Source organism: Coregonus lavaretus (genome assembly GCF_964263955.1).
Source record: "Coregonus lavaretus genome assembly, chromosome: 32".
Classification (NCBI taxonomy): domain Eukaryota; kingdom Metazoa; phylum Chordata; class Actinopteri; order Salmoniformes; family Salmonidae; genus Coregonus; species Coregonus lavaretus.
In genome coordinates, this window is record NC_140019.1 from 35,397,432 (window position 1) to 35,421,352 (window position 23,921).

Sequence of the window (23,921 nt, forward strand, 5' to 3'; positions counted from 1 at the left end):
AATCAAAACGCTACCGGTTACGCACCGAGCTACAATGTAACGAATATATAACAAATACACATTCATTCTCAAAGTCGTTTTATTACAATAACTCTCATTGAAATACATTCAAAAACAAGTTTGTATCAAATTTAACAATGTAGCTAAGAAACCTGTTCTATCTAAGATAAATGTATTACATAATCAATGTACTCAATGTAGCCTACTACAAGTAGGCTTACTATTATGTTACATAAAATGTAACTTGACTTAAACCACAGTACAACACACACAATTGATCATCCACCCTTTGGCCGCTGTCATATCCAGGAGGATCCGGCATCAGTTATCCTGGTTATTGCAGGTTTCCAGATGTTTTTGCAACTCCCTCATCTTACTTGGGAGGCAGTGGATCCACCAACTTGTTGTGCACATGCATCATCCCTGTCAAGGAGAAATAACAATAGGTCAAGTGAGTTAGATTTCCACTTTATTCACAATTATGTTTTTTATTGAAGAAAATACTTTATCCCTCCCAGGCCAATAATAAAACAAAACACACTGAATTTGGAAACTGAAGCACTAGTTCATAAGCCATGCGAGCAGCACAATCATGGAATGAACTTGGAGGCCCAAGTCCTTTAGTAAGTAAGTAGACCCTCACCTTGGAAGTACTTGACAGTTTTAACCCTCAGTTCCAGGGTAGCGTCCTCGTCACACACAAACACAGTCTGGGGGTGCTGCTGAAAGGCCGACACCGTCCACATGTGGTTCACCCCTTCCTCTATGGCCTTGTACAGGGCAAACGCTTTGTGTGCTCCAGTGATGAGAATCATGACCTGGAGACATTAAGGAGATAACGTGTTATTACCATCCTATAAACTGTTATTACATGGTTATAGACTGTCATTACATGGTTATAAACTGTTATTACATGATTATAGACTGTCATTACATTTTTTATTTTATTTTATTTTTTGTCATTTAGCAGACGCTCTTATCCAGAGCGACTTACATGAGCTATTAGGGTTAAGTGCCTTGCTTAAGGGCACATCGACAGATTTACATTGTTATAGACTGGTATTACAACAAAGCAGCAGTAAAAGGATTTGGGGGAAATCATAAGGCTATGTGTAACAGCCTCATTATATCATCATTTAATAAGTATAGGCGCTTTAAGGGGGCCAGTTGTCCATGCAAAATACGTTCCAAGAGAAGACAGACCTGAACCATAAGGCAGAGACAGACATCTTGAAATCAGCTCTAACCTCTCTGGCGTCCATGACAGTGGCCACTCCCACAGTCAGAGCCATGGTGGGTACTTTAGACAGATCTCCGTCAAAGAAGCGTGCGTTGGCCAGGATGGTGTCCTGAGCCAGGGTCTTCACTCTGGTCCTGGACAACAGGCTGGAGCCTGGCTCGTTGAAGGCAATGTGGCCATCCGGTCCAATACCTAACAGACAGGGTGGGTTACATTTGTTGGATTTTGGTATTGATGTTTCAAAGTCTGTTGTTTTCTGAACTGGTTTGTGCTTGTTGTGTTTATCATCTTATTCAATGATGTCATTGAAAAAGTGTGTGCCCCACAATATAAAACATTATCTTATCTGTTGTAACAATGACATATCTGTTAGAACAAGACTATAAACTTGAAATATAAATCTAGCATGGGTGTGTCTGCCTGTTTGATTGAGCAGTTGCTATTGTGTCATTTGACACCATCACTGGTATCCTCCCTACCTCCAACAAAGACGTAAATTGCCACAGCAGTGTTAGAATACAGGTCATTGACTATTTCCACATTTTGTTATGTTACAGCCTTATTCTAAAATGGATTAAATAGTTTTTTTCCCCCTCATCAATCTACACACATACACTACCGGTGAAAAGTTTTAGAACACCTACTCATTCAAGGGTTTTTCTATATTTGTACTATTTTCTACAATGTAGAATAATAGTGAAGACATCAAAACCATGAAATAACACATATGGAATCATGTAGTAACCAAAAAAAGTGTTAAACAAATCAAAATATATTTGAGATTTGAGATTCTTCAAATAGCCACCCTTTACCTTGATGACAGCTTTGCACACTCTTGGCATTCTCTCAACCAGCTTCACCTGGAATGCTTTTCCAACAGTCTTGAAGGAGTTCCCACATATGCTGAGCACTTGTTGGCTGCTTTTCCTTCACTCTGCCGTCCGACTCATCCCAAACCATCTCAATTTGGTTGAGGTCGGGGGATTATGGAGGCCAGGTCATCTGATGCAGCACTCCATCACTCTCCTTCTTGGTAAAATAGCCCTTACACAGCCTGGAGGTGTGTTGGGTCATTGTCCTGTTGAAAAAGAAATGATAGTCCCACTAAGCCCAAACCAGATGGGATGGCGTATCACTGCAGAATGCTGTGGTAGCCATGCTGGTTAAGTGGGCCTTGAATTCTAAATAAATCACTGACAGTGTCACCAGCAAAGCACCCCCACACCATCACACCTCCTCCATGCTTCACTGTGGGAACCACACATGCGGAGATCATCCGTTCACCTTCTCTGCGTCTCTCAAAGACACGGCGGTTGGAACCAAACATCTCAAATGTGGACTCATCAGACCAAAGGACAGATTTCTACCGGTCTAATGTCCATTGCTCGTGTTTCTTGGCCCAAGCAAGTCTCTTCTTTTTATTGGTGTCCTTTAGTAGTGGTTTCTTTGCAGCAATTCGACCATGAAGGCCTGATTCACGCAGTCTCCTCTGAATAGTTGATGTTGAGATGTGTCTGTTACTTGAACTCTGTGAAGCATTTATTTGGGCTGCAATCTGAGGTGCAGTTAACTCTAATGAACTTATCCTTTGCAGCAGAGGTAACTCTGGGTCTTCCTTTCCTGTGGCGGTCCTCATGAGAGCCAGTTTCATCATAGTGCTTGATGGTTTTTGCGACTGCACTTGAAGAAACGTTCAAAGTTCATGACATTTTCCAGATTGACTGACCTTCATGTCTTAAAGCAATGATGGGACTGTCATTTCTCTTTGCTTATTTGAGCTGTTCTTGCCATAATATGGACTTGGTCTTTTACCAAATAGGGCTATCTTCTGTATACCACCCGTACCTTGTCACAACACAACTGATTGGCTCAAACGCATTAAGAAGGAAAGAAATTCCACAAATTGCCTTTGAAGAAGGCACACCTGTTAATTGAAATGCATTCCAGTTGACTACCTCAAATCAATTCAAATCTTATTTGTCACATACACGTGTTTAGCAGATGTTATTGTGGGCGTAGCGAAATGCTTGTGCCTCTAGCAGTAATATCTAACAAGTAATATCTAACAATTTCACAACATATACCCAATACACACAAATCTAGTAAGGAATGGAATTTAAGAATATATACATATATGGACAAGCAATAACAGAGCGGCATGGACTAAGATACAGTAGAATATTATATAATATAATACAGTATATACATATGAGATGAGTAGTGCAAGATATGTAAACATTATTCTTTTTTCTTTTTTATTATTAAAGTGACTAGTGTTCCATTTCTTAAAGTGGCCAGTGATTTCAATAGGCAGCAGCAGCCTCTAATGTGCTAGTGATGGCTATTTAACAGTCGCCGTACCAGGCGGTGATACAGCCCGACAGGATGCTCTCAATTGTGCATCTGTAAAAGTTTGTGAGGGTTTTAGGTGCCAAGCCAAATTTCTTCAGCCTCCTGAGGTTGAAGGGGCTCTGTTGCGCCTTCTTCACCACACTGTCTGCGTGGGTGGCCCATTTCAGTTTGTCAGTGATGTGTACACCAAGGAACTTGAAGCTTTCCACCTTCTCCACTGCGGTCCCGTCGATGTGGATAGGGGGGTGCACCCTCTGCTGTTTCCTGAAGTCCACGATCATCTCCTTTGTTTTGTTGACGTTGAGTGAGAGGTTATTTTCCTGGCACCACACTCCCAGAGCCCTCACCTCCTCCCTGTAGGCGGTCTCGTCATTGTTGGTAATCAAGCCTACTACTGTTGTGTCGTCTGCAAACTTGATGATTGAGTTGGAGGCGTGCTTGGCCACGAAGTCATGGGTGAACAGGGAGTACAGGAGGGGGCTGAGCATGCACCCTCATTAAGCTGGTTGAGAGAATGCCAAGAGTGTGCAAAGCTGTCATCAAGGCAAAGGGTGGCTACTTTGAAGAATCTCAAATGTAAAATATATTTTGATTTGTTTAACACTTTTTTGGTTACTACATGATTCCATATGTGTTATTTCATAGTTTTGATGTCTTCACTATTATTCTACAATGTAGAAAATAGTAAAAATAAAGAAAAACCCTGGAATGAGTAGGTGTGTCCAAACTTTTGACTGGTACTGTATGTAAATAAGGTATTTCCGTTTTTTAAAATATATATATATATACATTTGCAAACATTTCTGAAAACCTGTTTTTGTTTTGTCATTATGGGGTATTGTAGGTAGATTGAAGGAGGAAAAAAAGTATCTAATCAATTTTAGAATAAGGCTGTAAAGTAACACAATTTGGAAAAAGTCAAGGGGTCTGAATACTTTCCGAATGCACTGTATAATAGAGTAAATAGAATCAATATACTTAATTCCATCCTATCATTATCCTCCCTACCTACCTCCAACAAAGAGGTCGATTCCTCCAGCAGCTTTGATCTTCTCCTCAAAGGAATCACACTCCTCTACAAGGTTGGCAGCGTTACCATCCAGAATATGGGTGTTCTCCGATTTGATGTCAATGTGCTTGAAGAGATTATTCCACATGAAGGAATGGTAGCTCTCTGGGTGATTCCTAGGAATACCTGCATGATTTTAAAAGCAGTGATCACAGTTTTGTATAGCTTCTCGTGCTGTGAGAATGTTGCTACTGTATGTTTGGTGTAGAAATAGAAGGTTAAATAGAGAAGTATTGTAAAGGTGAAGCATACCCACATACTCGTCCATGTTGAACGTTTTGACATACTTGAAAGAGATCTCTCCTTTCTTATAAAACTCAATCAGCTTCTTATAGCATCCCAGGGGGGTACCTCCTGGGGTGTACATTGGGGAGAAATTATTGAAATTTTCATCAAAATACCTGTAGTTTTACACGTCAAAAAATAAATGTTGATGTCTTTATACAGACACATTTAACATTTAAAAAAATATATATGATTATTATGATTGCAATATTGCCTGTACAATGGAAAGGAGGGCGTGCCCTGTAGAATCAACAGATTGCTTACCTGTGGGGAGTCCTAGAATGAAGAATCTGTCTGGTCCAGGGTTGAAGCGAAGGATTTTATTCCTGATGTATTTGGCAGCCCACTCACCAACTTGGTCATAATCATTCAAGATGATCAGCTTCATGGTCCTAAATTAAAAGCTTTAAAACCACAGCCAAACTTGGATGGTGAATACAGCTGTTTATTGTATCAGATGGAACAGATCTTGAAGCAATATTTGTTCTCAACCTAAAGCAGACTTTAGACCCATAAAATGTGAGCACTTGCAGCCGGAAGACGTACTAAAGTATCCCTATCCGAATTAAGGGGGGGAAGTAGACCAAATCAAACTATACTACAATGCAGCGCTTTGAATTAAATTCAAATGTTGAATCCACTATATTTGAAAACGGTATCGTGCATATCCAAATGAGGTCGCTGGTGACGTTTGTCCTACCATCTTACTTTGTGCAGAAAGTAAATTAAAAACAAACGCATTAATCAACTTACCGCATCCGCCTCTTCCCTTTAAAATCCTACTTTTTTTTGAGAAAGCAGGAACCTCTGTCATGTGACTGAGGCAGAGGCGGGCGGAGTCTAGCTGAACGCCTTGATTACAGATTCTGAGGAACGCGGAAGGTTGAGCGGGATGAATAGGCAGGCCTTTTCAAATAAAATGAAAAACTATTTTATTGGTCACATACACATATTTAGCAGATGTTATTGCGGGTGTAGCGAAATGCTTGTGTTCCTAGCTCCAACAGTGCAGTAGTATCTAACAATACACACACATCTAAAAGTAAAAGAATGGAATTAAGAAATCTATAAATATTAGGACGAACAATGTCGGAGTGGCATAGACTAAAATACAGTAGAAACATATGAGCAGTATGTAAACATTATTAAAGTGACCAGTGATTCCATGTCTATGTATATAGGGCAGCAGCCTCTAAGGTGCAGGGTTGAGTAACCGGGTGGTAGATCATAAAAAAATAAAATGTCATTTAGCAGACGCTCTTATCCAGAGCGACTTACAGGAGCAATTAGGGTTAAGTGCCTTGCTTAAGGGCACATCGACAGATGTCGACACCCTAGTCGGCTCGGGGATTAGAACCAGCGACCTTTCGGTTACTGGCACAACGCTTTTACTCATTAAGCTACCTGCCGACCTACAGTAGTAAAATTGCTTATCATTAAAGTAGCGTATTATCCTGAATAACTGCAGGCCAGTTATTTGACAGATGAGTGGGACCTTTCTCATTGCATTTATGCATTGGTGACGTTTAAGAAATCAAGGGGAGGAAAACACACATTTCTCTAGATAGCCATACAGTCAAAATATAGCCCAAAGGCCGGTAGATGGCGATATTGAGTCGTTTCAATATCGCTATCTGCCGGCCTTTGAGCTAGTCAAAATATAGCCTGAGAACGAAACTGCATTCCTCTAAAATGCTCAAATAACGGCTGCGTGAAGCGATTTTCAATAACTTTATTAAAACCAAATTGTGACAATGACCCGGAACAGTTATAGAGAGCACACAACAGAAATAAATACCATCATACAGCGCTCATCGTCAAACAACAGGCTTATTGCAGTTGGCTTCTTTCAATTTTAGCAATAAAAGAATGGGCATGCTATAGGCAGCAGAAATACACCATCATCATCATCATCAGGTACTGGGGTAAATGTGCCGAAATTACAGTATGCCGCCTGCATTGACATGTGGAGTGGAGTGAATGGTTGCATTTGAAATGGCACCCTATTCCCTATATAGCGCACTACTTTTGACCAGGGACATATGGGCTTTGGTCAAACGTAGTGCACTATATAGTGAATAGGGTGCCATTTCAGACTAAGCCAAATAGTTATTGACACTTCACTAGTAGCTCTGGGCTGCGTCTCAATCCATCACCTTGCCTCCTTCCCTTGCTGCCTAGGTTGATTCACTCCTTATCTCAACAGATCTGACAAGATAGATAAAACATGAGCAATGTGCTACAGTACTGTAGTTAATATATCCAGCATGCCTTTTGGTAGACCATGCAGGTAGAGTTTTGTTTTTTTGCCATAATGCTTTAGTTGAACTCATCTATCCAGTCCTATCAGATCTGAATGGGGAAGGCAACAAGGAAACATGGAAGGAGACACTATTTCCAGATGAAGACACAGCCCCTGGGAGAGGTGACACTGGTTGCTGCCTGTCTGTCTGCTTAGTCAAGGTCCATGTCAGGTCTAGGTTCCGTGGAGGGGGGGGTTGCCTGTGCTGTCGGCAGGCCCCTCCTCGGTGCCCTCTGCTGGGGCTTTCTCATGACCGTTGACTGGTCCATTCTGCTCCCCTGCCTTGTCGTCCTTAGGCAGCTCCACCTTGGGCTTGGGCTTGGTCACGATGGGGTTGCAGGCAGAGTACAGCTCCTATTGAGATGAAATAGTGGGAAGAGTGAAAGTTACGAATAACTGTGCAAGCATATCATGGGACCATGTGCAAGTAATGTTAAGTTGGATAAGCAGAATGCTGGCATGGATTTTACAGTAGTTGAATGATATTCATGACCAAAAGGCAATATTCACAGTAAACTGTAGCTTGGTTGGGTAACATTTACACAAATGTTGAATTCATAAGCATCAAACATCGCTCTGACCCTGATAGCAGACTAACAGTTAGTACTGTAGCTATTCTAAACTTAGCTTTACCCTGTATCTCTCTGACTAACAGTATTAGTAGTTAGGTAGTAGTCGAGTAGTTAGTTGGCAGTACTGTAGTTAGTAGCAAAGTAGTTAGTATTAGAGGAATTTGGTTAGCAGTACTGTGGTTTGTTAGCAGTAGAGTAGTTAGCGGTACTGTAGTTATCAGTACTGTAGTTAGTAGTAGAGTAGTAAGTTATCAGTACTGTAGTTAGTTGGCAGTACCGTAATTAGTTGGCAGTACTGTAGTTAGTTGGCAGTACTGTAGTTAGTAGTGGAGGAATTTGGTTAGCAGTACTGTAGTTTGTTAGCAGTAGAGTAGTTATCAGTACTGTAGTTAGTAGTTGAGTAGTAAGTTATCAGTACTGTAGTTAGTTGGCAGTACTGTAGTTAGTTGGCAGTACTGTAGTTAGTAGTGGAGGAATTTGGTTAGCACTAGAGTAGTTAGTAAACAGTCCTATAGTTAGTTATCAGTACTGTAGTTAGTTAGCAGTAGAGTAGTTAACAGTACTGTAGTTAGCAGTAGAGGAATATGGTTATCAGTACTGTAGGTAGTTAGCAGTAGAGTAGTTAGCAGTCCTATAGTTAGTTAGCAGTCCTGTAGTTAGTTAGCAGTACTATAGTTAGTTAGCAGTCCTGTAGTTAGTTAGCAGTACTGTAGTTAGTTAGCAGTCCTGTAGTTAGTTAGCAGTCCTGTAGTTAGTTAGCAGTCCTGTAGTTAGTTAGCAGTCCTGTAGTTAGTTAGCAGTCCTGTAGTTAGTTAGCAGTCCTGTAGTTAGTCTCACCTTAGTCTTGTCCTGTATCTCTCGGACTCTAACAGCAGGCTCCACAGTCAAGCTCAGTTTACTCTGCTGGTTCATCTTGCTGTTCAGCCAGATCATGGCTTCATTCACCATCTTATCCACCTGGTTGATATCTTCCTGGTCCAGATGGTCATACTGCTCCTCCTGGGGGATGGAAAGACAAGCAAACAAACCGTCTAACATACAGTGACTTTTACAGCCTTATTCTAAAATGGATGACAGTTGTTTTCCCCCCTCATCAATCTACACACAAAACCCCATAATGACAAAACAAAAACAGGTTTAGACATTTTTGCAAATGTAAAAAATAAATAAAAAAGGAAATATGACAAACATAATTATTCAGACCCTTTACTCAGTACTTTGTTGAAGCACCTTTGGCAGTGATTACAGCCTCAAGTCTTCTTGGGTATGACGCTACAAGCTTGGCACACCTGTATTTGGGGAGTTTCTCCCATTCTTCTCTGCAGATCCTCTCAAGCTCTGTCAGGTTGGATGGGGAGCGTCGCTGCACAGCTATTTTCAGGTCTCTCCAGAAATGTTTGATCGGGTTGAAGTCCGGGCTCTGGCTGGGTCACAAGGACATTCAGAGACTTGTCCCGAAGCCACTCCTGCGTTGTGTTGGCTGTGTGCTTAGGGTCATTGTCCAGTTGGAAGGTGAACCTTCTCCCCAGTCTGAGGTCCTGAGTGCTCTGGAGTAGGTTTTCATCAAGGATCTCTCTGTACTTTGCTCTGTTCATCTTTCCCTCGATCCTGACTAGTCTCCCAGTCCCTGCCGCTGAAAAACATCCCCACAGCATGATGCTGCCACCACCACCATGCTTCACCATAGGGATGGTGCCAGGTTTCCTCCAGACGTGACGCTTGGTATTCAGGCCAAAGAGTTCAATCTTGGTTTCATCAGACCAGAGAAACTCTGGAGCTCTGTCAGAGTGATCATCAGGTTCTTGGTCACCTCCCTGACCAAGGCCCTTCTCCCCTGATTGCTCAGTTTGGCTGGGCGGCCAGCTCTAGGAAGAGTCTTGGTGGTTCCAAACTTCTTCCATTTAAGAAGGATGGAGGCCACTGTGTTCTTGGGGACCTTCAATGCTGCAGATATTTTTTGGTACCCTTCCCCAGATGTGCCTCGACAAAATCCTGTCTCAGAGCGCTACGGATAATTCCTTCGACCTCATTGCTTGGTTTTTGCTCTGACATGCACTGTCAACTGTGGGACCTTATATAGACAGGCGTGTGCCTTTCCAAATAATTTCCAAATCAATTGAATTGACCACAGGTGGACTCCAATCAAGTTGTAGAAACATCAAGGATGATCAATGGAAACAGGATGCACCTGAGCTCAATTTCGAGTCTCATAGCAAAGGGTCTGAATACTAATGTAAATAAGTTAATTATTATTTCAAAAAAATCTGTTTTTGCTTTGTCATTATGGGGTATTGTGTACAGATAGATGAGGATTTTTTATTTATTTAATCCATTTTAGAATAATGCTGTAACGTAACAAAATGTGGAAAAAGTGAAGGGGTCTGAATACTTCCCAAATGCACTGTACATAATACATACCAGACACATTTTGTCATTCCTGAAATACAACTAAAAGACAACTTCTGATATCAGCCTCCTGAAACCAAATATGTACTGAATGCAAGCCCAAAGCAAAGAATAAAGATGTAGTCTATTGTAGCATACATATTTGGTCGGTTCTGAAATGCAGCTACTAACTGACTTTACGGCTTCTGATATTTGCAATGGTTTAGAATTGCTTTGAATATTTTTAAAAACTTGCTACACTGGAATATGAAGACATCTATAGGAAGTAACAATATGATAAGGTTGGCGAACTGGACTGCATTTTAACATAACTACTCTAGTGTATTCTCATTGTCTTACGTCAGATAGTGTGTCGATTCTGACTGCAATGAGGGGTGAACGTCACGTAGGAGTGAAGCCGTCTGACGTAAGACAATTAATGACTATACTACACTTCTACTAAAGACATACCTGCTCCTCCTGGGGTACGCAAAGAATAAAGATGTAGTCCATTGTAGCAAAGTGTAATAATAATAATAATAATAAATATTACATACATTTAGTAGCATAATACACTACAAATTTGGTCATTCATGAAATGAAACTATTGTCAACTTCTGACATTTGCAATGACTTAGAATTATTGTTGTAGTTCTGTGGAGCATTATGAGTCCAATGTATCATTACTTCTAGACCTCTGGGGCAGCGGTACCTTGGTTTTATAAGGGCAGCAGTACCTTGGTTTTATAAGGGCAGCAGTACCTTGGTTTTATAAGGGCAGCAGTACCTTGGTTTTATAAGGGCAGCAGTACCTTGGTTTTATAAGGGCAGCAGTACCTTGGTTTTATAAGGGCAGCAGTACCTTGGTTTTATAAGGGCAGCAGTACCTTGGTTTTATAAGGGCAGCAGTACCTTGGTTTTATAAGGGCAGCAGTACCTTGGTTTTATAAGGGCAGCAGTACCTTGGTTTTATAAGGGCAGCAGTACCTTGGTTTTATAAGGGCAGCAGTACCTTGGTTTTATAAGGGCAGCAGTACCTTGGTTTTATAAGGGCAGCAGTACCTTGGTTTTATAAGGGCAGCAGTACCTTGGTTTTATAAGGGCAGCAGTACCTTGGTTTTATAAGGGCAGCAGTACCTTGGTTTTATAAGGGCAGCAGTACCTTGGTTTTATAAGGGCAGCAGTACCTTGGTTTTATAAGATTCAACGATCTTCATGTACATCTGGATCTGTTTCCCCATCTCATCGAAGGCTCTGGGTCTTTCCTCCGACTCCATGTACCTCTCCTGGATAGGCTGGCCCAGTTTCTGGAGACATCAGACACACTGGATAATCCAACCCATTTCAACTGTGTTGAACTAGACTGAGGAGCAAGCTAGGCATTTTCACAGCAATGAAACTCATTTTTCAAACTTTGGTGATGCTACTTTCATCTGACTGTCGAAATGTAACAGAAATTTGCTGAAACACAATTGACTTGACACGGCTTTAACTCATAATGACAATTAAAAACAAAAATTAACATTTTCTGTGAGAAGTAGGCATTGGTCTGAAGCCGAAAAAGAAAGGTAATTCACATGAGCACCACAATGCCTCCTCCACCACCGCTCTACCAAAGCCTTGACATACTACAGTAGCTATGTTGGTTTATTGTACTTCAAACAATGTGTATGCCGGTTGCTTAGCATTCAAACCTTCTCAAACAGACTAGGTAACGTTGACTAGCTAATCAAAATATGTGTTTTCATTTGTTGATTAACCTCAGCTTGAATACCACCATATAGCTGGTTATCTACAGTAGCCTAGATTTGTTCTCAGCCACTTCTTATGACTGGCAGCCGGTTGCAGGCAGCAGCAGCTGTGTTGTTGCCGAGCAACAGAGTTGCTCAACCCCGTTAGAACTGAGATTCGGCTGAAAATTATGTTAGCATTGTCAGAAATGCTACAAAAAGGTAGCATACCGTTGGTTGTTAATGGATTGAAATGTGCACGTATAAACTATAACAAATAAAAACTGTTGCACCAAACTTAGACAATCCAACATTTTTAAAGTCCAATGGTCACTTTACGGACGCTATAGTCTCATTTTAATCCGACGTCTAGAATTTGAGCTAGGTAGGCACAGAAAATACTCTGAAAACTCAATCGCTAACGACCCTGTTAAAAATCCGGTATGTGGTTCTTGTTAACGGCCGGACGGCTCATTAGTGTGTTGTGTACCTCCAATCATGTTGATTTGCGAATTGCCATCGACATCGGTGTCATATTGGCTTAGATGTGACGGTAGGGAGATTTGAAGTGAACATTGAGCTTCAACCAATGCATGCCGGCGCGACTATAATGTATAAAACTGAAAGCATTACCTGGGACTAGGCTTAATCGGGGTCTGGGAAACTGGCCCATAGTGACAGTGCTTTACCTTCAGCTGGACCAGTTTGTCGATGTACTGTTGTTTAGGCTGGTCCTCTCCATCTTCATACAGCCAGTTCTCTGTGTCCTCCAGTTGTAACGACAGGACGTCCCGATCCTAACACAGTCAAAACATACAGTTAAGGTCAGGGTATCCCATCCTACAACAATCAAATTCAACATACTCTCATTAACATACAGTACGCAATGGATGACATTTAAACATATTACAGAGAATACAATTCTGATAGACTGTATTATAAAGTCCTTTACATATTGTTGTTAATGGGATACTTCAGGATTGTCTCAATGAAGCCGTTTATCTACTTCAAATGAGTTCATCTGATAATAGGGGAAGTAGTTACAGGGCTTCATGGCCAAAATCCCAAAGTATCCTTTAAGAAACCTGTTTGTGTTTCATGGGCAGCTAATTTCAGACAGTGTTGGAATTACCACAGAAAGCCACAGAAAAAGCCACAGTACTCACAGCTTCACTGACACATTTCTCCAGCCTGCCGTGCAGTTTGTCCCTCATGTCGTACACATACTCCTCCACGTAATTCTTAGCGTCGTTCCTCTCCTTCTCCAGCTTGTCCTGCATGATCATTTTACCCTGTGGAAACAATCAATCATCAACTTCAAGTTACCACAGAACACTCTTTAAGCACTACTCAAAACAGAGAGAAACATGTAAAAGACAAGTACAGTGGGGAAAAAAGTATTTAGTCAGCCACCAATTGTGCAAGTTCTGCCACTTAAAAATATGAGAGAGGCCTGTAATTTTCATCATAGGTACACGTCAACTATGACAGACAAAATGAGAAAAAAAAATCCAGAAAATCACATTGTAGGATTTTTAATGAATTTATTTGCAAATTATGGTGGAAAATAAGTATTTGGTCAATAACAAAAGTTTCTCAATACTTTGTTATATACCCTTTGTTGGCAATGACACAGGTCAAACGTTTTCTCTAAGTCTTCACAAGGTTTTCACACACTGTTGCTGGTATTTTGGCCCATTCCTCCATGCAGATCTCCTCTAGAGCAGTGATGTTTTGGGGCTGTCGCTGGGCAACACAGACTTTCAACTCCCTCCAAAGATTTTCTATGGGGTTGAGATCTGGAGACTGGCTAGGCCACTCCAGGACCTTGAAATGCTTCTTACGAAGCCACTCCTTCGTTGCCTGGGCGGTGTGTTTGGGATCATTGTCATGCTGAAAGACCCAGCCACGTTTCATCTTCAATGCCCTTGCTGATGGAAGGAGGTTTTCACTCAAAATCTCACGATACATGGCCCCATTCATTCTTTCCATTACACGGATCAGTCGTCCTGGTCCCTTTGCAGAAAAACAGCCCCAAAGCATGATGTTTCCACCCCCATGCTTCACAGTAGGTATGGTGTTCTTTGGATGCAACTCAGCATTCTTTGTCCTCCAAACACGACGAGTTGAGTTTTTACCAAAAAGTTATATTTTGGTTTCATCTGACCATATGACATTCTCCCAATCCTCTTCTGGATCATCTAAATGCACTCTAGCAAACTTCAGACGGGCCTGGACATGTACTGGCTTAAGCAGGGGGACACGTCTGGCACTGCAGGATTTGAGTCCCTGGCGGCGTAGTGTGTTACTGATGGTAGGCTTTGTTACTTTGGTCCCAGCTCTCTGCAGGTCATTCACTAGGTCCCCCCGTGTGGTTCAGGTGTCTTTTATACTGCTAACAAGTTCAAACAGGTGCCATTAATACAGGTAACGAGTGGAGGACAGAGGAGCCTCTTAAAGAAGAAGTTACAGGTCTGTGAGAGCCAGAAATCTTGCTTGTTTGTAGGTGACCAAATACTTATTTTCCACCATAATTTGCAAATAAATTCATTAAAAATCCTACAATGTGATTTTCTGGATTTTTTTCCCTCAATTTGTCTGTCATAGTTGACGTGTACCTATGATGAAAATTACAGGCCTCTCATCTTTTTAAGTGGGAGAACTTGCGCAATTGGTGGCTGACTAAATACTTTTTTCCCCCACTGTATATAGAAGCAGCCGGATGAATACAATACGGAACGACAGAGAGATAAAGACACCAAAGATACAGAGAGGATAGCAACAACCGAACAAAACAATCCATAGATGTTAGATTGAATTACCTCATTTTCTACAAAGAGGTTGAGCATGTCGATGGCCAGCTCCCACTGGGGGCTGTTCTCGATGGGAAGCTCCAGGACTTTTGTCTTGACTTTGGGCTTCTTGGCCTGGGGAGGCTGGTCAGACTTCTTCTCTGTCTTACTCTCTTCTGTGGAGGTCTGGGGGGAGACGAGAGGGAAACAGCATCATTAAGACTAAATATCCATAAAGTAGTGCTCTTCACTCCTGGTAAGCGTTTTTCAGCCTTTTCCTAGATGAGTTTGTTCTGTCTGGTCAGCTGGTCGTTGGCAAGACAACACAAACAGATCTGGGTCCAGGCTGCTTGCTTTTGTCTAAATCTGTTCAAACTGCAGTCCTCCAGGACAGAAAGTGCAGAATGCAGAATGTTACCATAAACGTCATGATCACAGATGTCAAATGTGTCACAACAGACGGAATATTCACTGTTACCTCCATCTCCTCATTCTCTGACGTCTTCTTCTCCTCTTCTGCCTCGTTCTGTCCATCTCCTTGGGCCTTCGTCTCATCCTGGTCAGTCTGCATTTTGCCCTGCAGAGAGGGCAGGGCATTTCATTAACACCACATCTCTGGCCAATGATAGGAGAGACACACAACGCAGGCGGAAACTATTCAGACCCCTTTACTTTTTCCACATTTTGTTACGTTACAGCCTTTTTCTAAAATGGATTAAATTGTTTCCCCCCCACCATCAATCTACAAACAATACTCCATAATGCCAAAGCAAAAACAGGTTTTTAGAAATTGTTGCACATTTATTACAAATAAACAACTGAAACATCACATTTACATAAGTATTCAGACCCTTTACTCAGTACTTTGTTGAAGCACCTTTGGCAGCGATTACAGCCTTGAGTCTTCTTGGGTATGACGCTACAAGCTTGGCACACCTGTTTTTGGGGAGTTTCTCCCATTCTTCTCTGCAGAGCCTTAAGCTTTGTCAGGTTGGATGGGGAGCGTTGCTGCACAGCTATTTTCAGGTATCTCCAGAGATGTTCGATCGGGTTCAAGTCCGGACTCTGGCTGGGCCACTCAAGGACATTCAGAGACTTGTCCCGAAGCCACTCCTGCGTCGTCTTGGCTGTGTGCTTAGGGTCGTTGTCCTGAAGTCCTGAGCACTCTGGAGCAGGGATGGTGCCAGGTTTCCTCCAGACTTGACGCTTGACATTCAGGCCAAAGAGTTCAATCTTGGTTTTATCACACCAGAGAATCTTGTTTCTCATGGTCCGAGTCCTTTAGGTGCCTTTTGGCAAATTCCAAGCGGGCTGTCATGTGCCTTTTACTGAGGAGTGGTTTCCGTCTGGCCACTCTACCATAAAGGCCTGATTGGTGGAGTGCTGCAGAGATGGTTGTCCTTCTGGAAGGTTCTCCCATCTCCACAGAGGAACTCTGGAGCTCTGTCAGAGTGACAATTGGGTTCATGGTCACCTCCCTGACCAAGACCCTTCTTCCACGATTGCTCAGTTTGGCCGGGTGGCCAGCTCTAGGAAGAGTCTTGGTGGTTCTTCCATTTAAGAATGATGGAGGCCACTGTGTTCTTAGGGACCTTCAAAGCTGCAGAAATGTTTTTGTACCCTTCCCCAGATCTGTGCCTCGACACAATCCTGTCTCGGAGCTCTACGGACAATTCCTTCGACCTCATGGCTTGGTTTTTGCTCTGACATGCACTGTCATCTGTGGGACCTTATATAGACAGGTGTGTGCCTTTCCAAATCATGTCCAATCAATTGAATTTACCACAGGTGGACTCCAATCAAGTTGTAGAAACATCAAGGATGATCAATGGAAACAGGATGCACCGGCGCTCAATTTCGAGTCTCATAGCAAAGGGTCTGAATACTTACGTAAATAAGGTATGTTTTTTTATAATTAATACATTTGCAAAAAATTCTAAAAACCTGTTTTCACTTTGTCATTATGGGTTATTGTGTGTAGATTGCTGAGAAAAAAACACATAATTTAATCAATTTTAGAATAAGGCTGTAATGTAACAAAATGTGGAAAAGGGAAGGGGTCTGAATACTTCCAGATAGCAGCGTTATCACAATATAGTACTGTACCTAACTGCCCTTCTTCCTCAGGTTGTATGGTTTAATAGCACATTTGTAGACCTATCTTTCAATGGACTCTGATGTGCAAAGTTAACTGTAATTGTCTGTGTAGTGAATACTGAATAAGACACTTTGGTAAAAAAATCCTACATAAAATTTGAATGAATATGATTGTTAATAATCACCTCTTCCTCCTTCTCGGGTGTTGCCTGCTGTTCTGTGTCCATGGGCTCCTCTCCCTCCTCGGTCTTCTGGACCTCCACCAGCGAGGCTGAGGAGACGCTGAAGATGCCGTGGATGTTGACCCTCACCTTCACCTTGACCTTAGAGCTCTCCCCAGACGCCTGGGGTACCACCTTCTGGATCACAAACTGACCTGGAGGAGAGGACACAGGAAATAAGGTGGTAATGGCACACAGAAATTTACATTTCACAGGAAATACTGATGACAAACTGGGCTATACTTCATTGTCCCCTTAGGGGGAAACTTGCATTACAGACACTTGACAAAAACAATTATAATTTTTTTAAATACAAAAATCAAAATGGGCAAGTCAATGATAAGTTTCATATTGCAAACTGTAGTCCACAGGCCATTGCTGCTAGGATGCATGACTGACTATGTTTCTATAGAAGACACTGTTTACAGAGAGAGAACAGGACCCACAGGTGCGTGGTTCATAGTGGATTCAATGCAGTGTACATACCTATGGTGGGGTCGGGGTACGGCAGCTCTTTGGGGGTGTTGTAGTAGGCTTCCAGAGAGAAAGGCTCCCTCCGGTAAAAAGTCAACACTTTGGAGAACGGTGCAGCATGGTTCTTTGGGAATACCTCACAGTCGCTACAATGGACAACACGCATAACCGTCTAGTTAGCACTAAAATAACTACAATGAAGCTATCCCACAAACAAAATAAATCAAGGTGATTAGAAACCAGGATATGTATTGTAGTTTACCTCAAACCTTCCTCTGCAGCAGAGTTCCATTTCAGAGAGATGGGGTAAGCAACTACATCTGTGATGGAGAACTCACGCACTTTGAATGCAGGGGACAGGATTGCACACTGAGGAGGCAGACGGGGGATATTCTTAGCAGGGATGCAAACCATTATTCCATCACCATACTCCAGTAGAAATCAACAAAAATGAATTAGGTCCTACTGGTAAGAATTATATCTATAAATGTTGGAATCACGATCATTACTACTCAAAAATGCACATATAATAGTATCGTTTGGAGGCTAACTTTTCTTTTCTAATTTGCTGTGCAAGCAAATCCTGGATGTGCAAAGGCCATTTCAAGGGGGGAAACAGAGAGCGATCATCAGACCTGCAGGGCACATCCTCTGGCCACAGCCTCATCAGCATTCAGGGTGGTGCTCAGCTCCTTCCCAAAGAATTTGCTGATCCTCTCTTTGACAGACGGGATACGGGAGGCCCCGCCCACTATTTCCACCGCATAGATGTCCTCCTCCTTAAGCTCTGATTGGACAGGAACCAGGAAGGAAGGCACCAATCAGAACTGACAGTCACTGACATAACTCAATGCTATAAAGACAATACTCAATCCCTACACAGATATTGTTCAATATTATACACAAAGATACATTCTGTTCTGAGATTCAAGCAAGCTATATGCAAACCTACGAAACTGACTGGCTTGCTCCATCAGGTTGTGCAGTGGTGCCTCCACTCTGGCCAGAACGTCAGCACACATCTCCTCAAACTGACCCCTAGAGAAAATTAGAGAAAATACAGATGCAGATGTAGGATCTTAATTTGATCACCCTGTTGCAAGAAATGTCCTGTACAGCAGGAAATGCAAACTTGTAGTGTATTCAAGGTTTAAAAAGGCTCCTAAAAAGTTTGTAATTTCTACTTAAAAATGTCAGACTCGATTTTCCCTAAATCAAAATATCAACCCCTGCAAAAATGTCCATTAATTATAAATGTTGCTGCAAGATTATTTTCCTGCCGTGAGAAACTGGTCAAATAAGATCCTACATATGTATGCATCATCAACATGCAATTTCTCTGTGATAAAACCATTAGATTTCAAGGACCACAATGACCACAAAGGTGTCACTATACTGAACAAAAATATCAACGCAACATGTAAAGTGTTGGTCTCATGTTTCATGAGCTGAAATAAAAGATCCCCGAAATTGTCCATATACACAAAGAGTTTATTTCTCTCAAATGTTGTGCACAAATTTGTTTACATCCCTGTAAGTGAGCATTTCTCCTTTGCCAAGATAATCCATCCACCTGACAGGTGTGGCATATCAAGAAGCTGATTAAACAGCATGATCATTACACAGGTGCACCTTGTGCTGGGGACAATAAAAGGCCACTTTAAAATGTGCAGTTTTGTCACGCAACACAATGCCACAGATGTCTCAAGTTTTGAGGGAGCATGCAATTGGCATGCTGACTGCAGGAATGTCCACCAGAGCTATTGCCAGAGAATTGAATGTTCATTTCTCTACCATAAGTCGCCTCCAATGTCGTTTTAGAGAATTTGGCAGTACAACCAACTGGACTCACAACCGCAGACCATGTGTATGGCGAACGGTTTGCTGATGTCAACGTTGTGAACAGAGGGCCCCATGGTGGCTGTGGGGTTATGGTATGGGCAGGCATAAGCTATGGACAATAGCAATTTGAATGCACAGAAATACCGTGACAAGATCCCGAGGCCCATGTCTTTTAATGTATCTGTGACCAACAGATGCATATCTGTATTCCCATTCATGTGAAATCCATAGACTAGGGCCTAATTAATGTATTTCTATTGACTGATTCCCTCCTATGACCTGTTACTCAGTAAAATCTTTGAAATTGTTGCATGTTGCATTTATATTTTTGTTCAGCATAACTTTGTCATTTGGTCATTGCATCACAGACAAAAATAATGACTAATATCTAATAGATCATCTAAGACCTGTTAATATCAAGGACCACCGCCATGCATTCTGAGGTGCTCAGTTGAGATAACAAAAATCTCATAGTCTACAAAACACTATACCTGTTGAGTTTCCCAGAGACGTCAATGTCGTTCATAAAGCACTCGATGTTGAGGGGCAGGTCTGAGGAGTTGGCGCTCATCAGCTTCTTGAGTTTCTCACACTCCTGGTAGAGCCTGACCAGAGCCCTGGGCTTGGTCTTCACGTCCAGCTTGTACTTCTTCCCAAACTCCTCACAGAAGTGTCTCACCAGCATCTCGTCAAAGTCCTTCCCACCCAGCTCTGGGTCGCAGGCCGTCGCAAGGATCTGAGGGAAAATAAAATGGTATTAAAAAAAAGATGAATATGAGCAAAAACTAATTATGAGGACCGGGAGTTTTTCCTGAGGCCATGTGACCTGACCAGAACAACTCTGGGCCCTAGAGCACTTGTTTTGTTTATTAGCCAAGAGGTTATTGAGGTTGTCTGTAACTTCTCTGTGGACATTTCAGTTTTCAGTAAAAACTGTTATTTTGTAGAATCAGCATGACCCCCATAGCCTCCTCTGTCTCCTGATAAAAATACACCCACCTTCAGCTTGCCCTTGTTGAAGGCACAGACAGAGGTCTGGTATCCAGAGTGTCCAATGTCTACAAACACCACAATCCTGGGCTTCTCCTCTGGGGCAGGGAGGTCCTGCTTGTAGATTCCATACGCCAACGCCACTGGAAGGAAGATAAGTATAATCATTATTTATTATGAAACAGCAAATCACCTTAATATGAAATAATAAGGTGTGGTTGAGTTAAATAGCTACAGTAACTGTTAGGGGTCAACACAGCTCTCGCTATACCTGCAGTTGTCTCATTCATGAGCCTCAGACAGTTGAGTCCAGCGATCTGTGCTGCGTCCACCACTGATCTCCTCTCTGCGTCCGTGTAGTAGCAGGGGACCTGGGGAGGATGACATAGGCTGTGATTAGCCAGCAGGCCTAGAAACGCAATTCCCAAAAAAAAAATCCATATCCGGTCTTTAGTCTAACAGTCCAAACTCAGTTTTACATATGACCAAATTCCTGGTCTTTATAGTAAAGTGTAGCGCCCAGTGCACACTAGCACACTGCAGATTGATACTCACAGAGACAACGCAGTCAGCCACGGGTTTCTTCAGTGCATGCTCAGCTGTCTCCTTCATCTTGGTCAGAAGCATGGCAGTGACCTGCTCAATGCTGAACACCTTCTCCTCCTCCATGTACATCACCTAAATGACACACAGACACCAGTTGTCATTGTAAATGATTGCTTGATTGATTTTGGGGTTCGCAACAGGTAGAGTACAATACAGAATAACACATGGAAGTATTGTTACGGCAAAGACAGACAGATAGACAACCAATATCTATGTTGATTTCAGATTAGACAAGGATGATGACTAATCTGGCTGGCACTCAAAGGGACCCATCTCTCCATTAGGCATATTCATATATTCCCCACCCTTTTAAGCAGAACTAATCATCACTGTTATCTCTCCTTACCTTGATGCCAGTGGTGCCTGAAGGCATCTGTGCTAGATCGTAAACCAGGCTGGATTTCAAACGCTGGATGTATGGATCAGAAAACGCCCGGCCATGAAATCTCTTGAACCCTTGGACTGTGTTCTTGCAGTTTGTGACGACCTGATTTGGGATTAGCGGGGAAAGAACATGATGATGCATTATAAATCATTCTCTCAAATTAAAAAGTAACTTGATGTGTTACCTAATGAGGCAGGAGCAATCAGAAATTATGGAATAGCTGAAATCCCTGATCAAATACTTTAGATATAAAAATGACTGGCAAAATTCACCCCATGGTTTTATTTGGGGTCCTTTGAGGGCATAAATGCATAATGATTTGCTTTTCTGTTTTTAATAGTTCCATCGGGTAATCAAATATTGGCCTGGATATGAAATCCCTAATTATATGCATAAGCAGAAAACCATAGAACTTGCTAGAAGATTCATACCCTCAATGTGTCACCAGTCAAATAAATAATAAAGTAGAGGGCGTCCTTTATCAATACATACCTGGCTTTTTGCAGCTGCACCAATAGATCGATTCCGTGGTCCAAATGACACGCATGCTCTGAAAGAATAACAGCGGAATAAACATCAGTAAAATGCTTGTCAGTTTTCACGGGGCTCTCCATAATAAGATAACAGCGCTAGTTAAGATAACGCAGTAGTATTAAATTGCCCATCTAAATGCCTTTTATTAGCTGGCTGGTAATACAGAGCAGAATACACATGATTCCTATGAACAAGTCCACTGATGTAGAGAGATTGCAGGCCTCTTCCCGGTCGCATTCATGCGTCCATTCATACTCCAATAAAAAAATGAACCCCTTGAAAGGGGGACAACAACGACCCCCCCCCCCCCATTGTCTTCTAAAACACTCAAGATGTTACGCGGGGAATGTAAGTTAAGGCTTCAAAAGTCAAATGACGTAACGTTTAATTGGTAAAATAGCTAACAGAGTATAACGATTGTTCGTTTTTACAAGTCATGGGTTGATCTCTCTAGCTAGCAATAACATTCACGTTCGGTGTTGCAACGCTGCTCGGCTAGGCTAATGTTAGCCTGCTAGCTTGTTAGCGCACCTCCCTTGTCTGTCGCGCTGCCAAGGCCACAAAATGTGTTCCCATCCCTCCAATTTTCTCAATCACTTTAGAGGCAAACAGGTTGAAAATTACAAGTCACACCAAACAGCATAAACCACACAAATATAAATGTAACTTACGGTGTACATCGATCGCTGTATTCATTGGCTACAGTTTCTATTCCTCCGGCTCGAGCTACCGCTACATAGCAGTTCAGGAAACCGACGTCGAATCCTACCACAGACATCTTCACAAAATGTTACTCAATAAACAGATAACACTATGGAAAAGCACTCAATAGGCTAATAGTTAATTCCTAAATATGACAGACCAGACCGCAAACTGAATGTATCAATGTACGTTCTGGTTTAATTCATTATCCCTCCCTAGTTCCATGAAGCCGCAACTGCGTGCGCTACTAGCCGGCAAATTGTTGATGCCTACGAACAAGCTCACTTCCTACACCTCAACATGATAGATTTCAGTATAAAAGTCCCATGAGGATGATGGCACAGGTCTCGAAAACCAGACCCTATGCGGAGCATTTCAAAATGATCGGAGGCAACGCGGTTGTCTAGAAAGACTAGCACAGGAACGGCATGTTCATGCTAGACTACATTTACCAAAAGTATGTGGACACCTGCTCGTCGAACATCTCATTCCAAACTCTTGGGCATTAATATGGAGTTCGTCCCCCCTTTGCTGCTATTACAGCCTCTACTCTTCTGGGAAGGCTTTCCACTAGATGTTGGAACATTGCTGCGGGGACTTGCTTCCATTCAGCCACAAGAGCATTAGTGAGGTCGGGCACTGATGTTAGGCAATTACGCCTGGCTCGCAGTCAGCGTTCCAATTCATCCCAAAGGTGTTCGATGGGGTTGAGGTCAGGGGTCTGTGCAGGCCAGTCAAGTTCTTCCACACCGATCTTGACAAACCATTTCTGTATGGACCTCACTTTGTGCATGGAGGCATTGACATGCTGAAATAGGAAAGGGCCTTCCCCAAACAGTTGCCAAGTTGGAAGCACAGAATCATCTAGAGTGTAATTGTATGCTGTAGCATTAAGATTTACCTTCACTGGAACTAAGTGGCCTAGCCCGATCCATGAAAAACAGCCCCAGACCATTATTCCTCCTCCACCAAACTTTACCATTCTACTGCCAATGTTCGTCTATGGAGTATTTTTTTTTGTCATTTAGCAGACACAAGATCGACTTACAGTTAGTGAGTGCATACATTTTTTCATACTGGCCCCCCATGATAATCGAACCCACAACCCTGGCGTTGCAAGCGCCATGCTCTACCAACTGACCTACACGGGACCTTTGCATGGCTGTGTGCTCGATTTTATACACCTGTCATCAACGGGCTGAAATAGCCATTTCCACTAATTTGAAGGGGTGTCCACATACTTTTGTGTATATATACAGTACCAGTCAAAAGTTTGGACACAACTTTGTCAAGGCAAAGGGTGGCTACTTTGAAGAATCTAAAATGCAAAATATATTTTGATT

General features: G+C 42.2%; 2 protein-coding genes across 9 annotated transcripts; both read right to left on the reverse strand.

Moving 5' to 3' along the window:
• Nucleotides 1-61: 61 nt before the first annotated feature.
• On the reverse strand, nucleotides 62-5,762 carry LOC311107740 (glucosamine-6-phosphate deaminase 1). The gene is made up of 7 exons (XM_084150259.1): nucleotides 5,700-5,762; nucleotides 5,211-5,350; nucleotides 4,914-5,015; nucleotides 4,605-4,787; nucleotides 1,248-1,432; nucleotides 644-818; nucleotides 62-423 (listed from the first exon to the last, which is right to left on the reverse strand). Exons 2-7 carry the CDS (start codon nucleotides 5,332-5,334, stop codon nucleotides 374-376), a joined length of 819 nt encoding a protein of 272 aa, XP_084006385.1. The 5' UTR covers nucleotides 5,335-5,350; nucleotides 5,700-5,762; the 3' UTR covers nucleotides 62-373.
• A 901-nt stretch (nucleotides 5,763-6,663) lies between these two features.
• Nucleotides 6,664-22,870, reverse strand: LOC311107381 (heat shock 70 kDa protein 4-like). 8 transcript variants are annotated; one of them, XR_014610422.1, is made up of 20 exons: nucleotides 22,548-22,861; nucleotides 21,835-21,892; nucleotides 21,304-21,444; nucleotides 20,907-21,029; nucleotides 20,623-20,722; nucleotides 20,361-20,494; nucleotides 19,853-20,097; nucleotides 18,472-18,557; nucleotides 18,155-18,306; nucleotides 17,782-17,888; nucleotides 17,532-17,665; nucleotides 17,010-17,200; nucleotides 15,206-15,304; nucleotides 14,758-14,913; nucleotides 13,102-13,227; nucleotides 12,625-12,732; nucleotides 11,393-11,512; nucleotides 8,658-8,819; nucleotides 7,049-7,602; nucleotides 6,664-6,949 (listed from the first exon to the last, which is right to left on the reverse strand). XR_014610422.1 is itself a non-coding variant. In XM_084149874.1 (19 exons), exons 1-19 carry the CDS (start codon nucleotides 22,652-22,654, stop codon nucleotides 7,423-7,425), a joined length of 2,520 nt encoding a protein of 839 aa, XP_084006000.1. In that variant the 5' UTR covers nucleotides 22,655-22,870; the 3' UTR covers nucleotides 6,664-7,422. The 8 variants fall into 8 exon arrangements, 3 of the variants coding, with proteins under 3 accessions (XP_084006000.1, XP_084006001.1, XP_084005999.1); XR_014610423.1 differs by having other exon boundaries at nucleotides 7,066-7,602; nucleotides 15,206-15,292; nucleotides 22,548-22,849; XR_014610424.1 differs by having other exon boundaries at nucleotides 15,206-15,292; nucleotides 22,548-22,849.
• Between the last annotated feature and the right edge of the window lie 1,051 nt (nucleotides 22,871-23,921).

Coding starts and splice junctions, on each gene's coding strand:
- LOC311107740 (XM_084150259.1), bottom strand. CDS start 5,334: ATGAAGCTGATCATCTTGAATGATTATGACCAAGTTGGTGAGTGGGCT. Junction 1,433..4,604: donor AATCGACCTCTTTGTTGGAG/GTAGGTAGGGAG, acceptor CCTGTCTGTTAG/GTATTGGACCGGATGGCCAC. Junction 424..643: donor AACTGTCAAGTACTTCCAAG/GTGAGGGTCTAC, acceptor TCTCCTTGACAG/GGATGATGCATGTGCACAAC.
- LOC311107381 (XM_084149873.1), bottom strand. CDS start 22,654: ATGTCTGTGGTAGGATTCGACGTCGGTTTCCTGAACTGCTATGTAGCG. Junction 21,445..21,834: donor GTGCAGCTGCAAAAAGCCAG/GTATGTATTGAT, acceptor ATCCCAAATCAG/GTCGTCACAAACTGCAAGAA. Junction 15,305..17,009: donor CACCCGAGAAGGAGGAAGAG/GTGATTATTAAC, acceptor CCCTCTCTGCAG/GGCAAAATGCAGACTGACCA.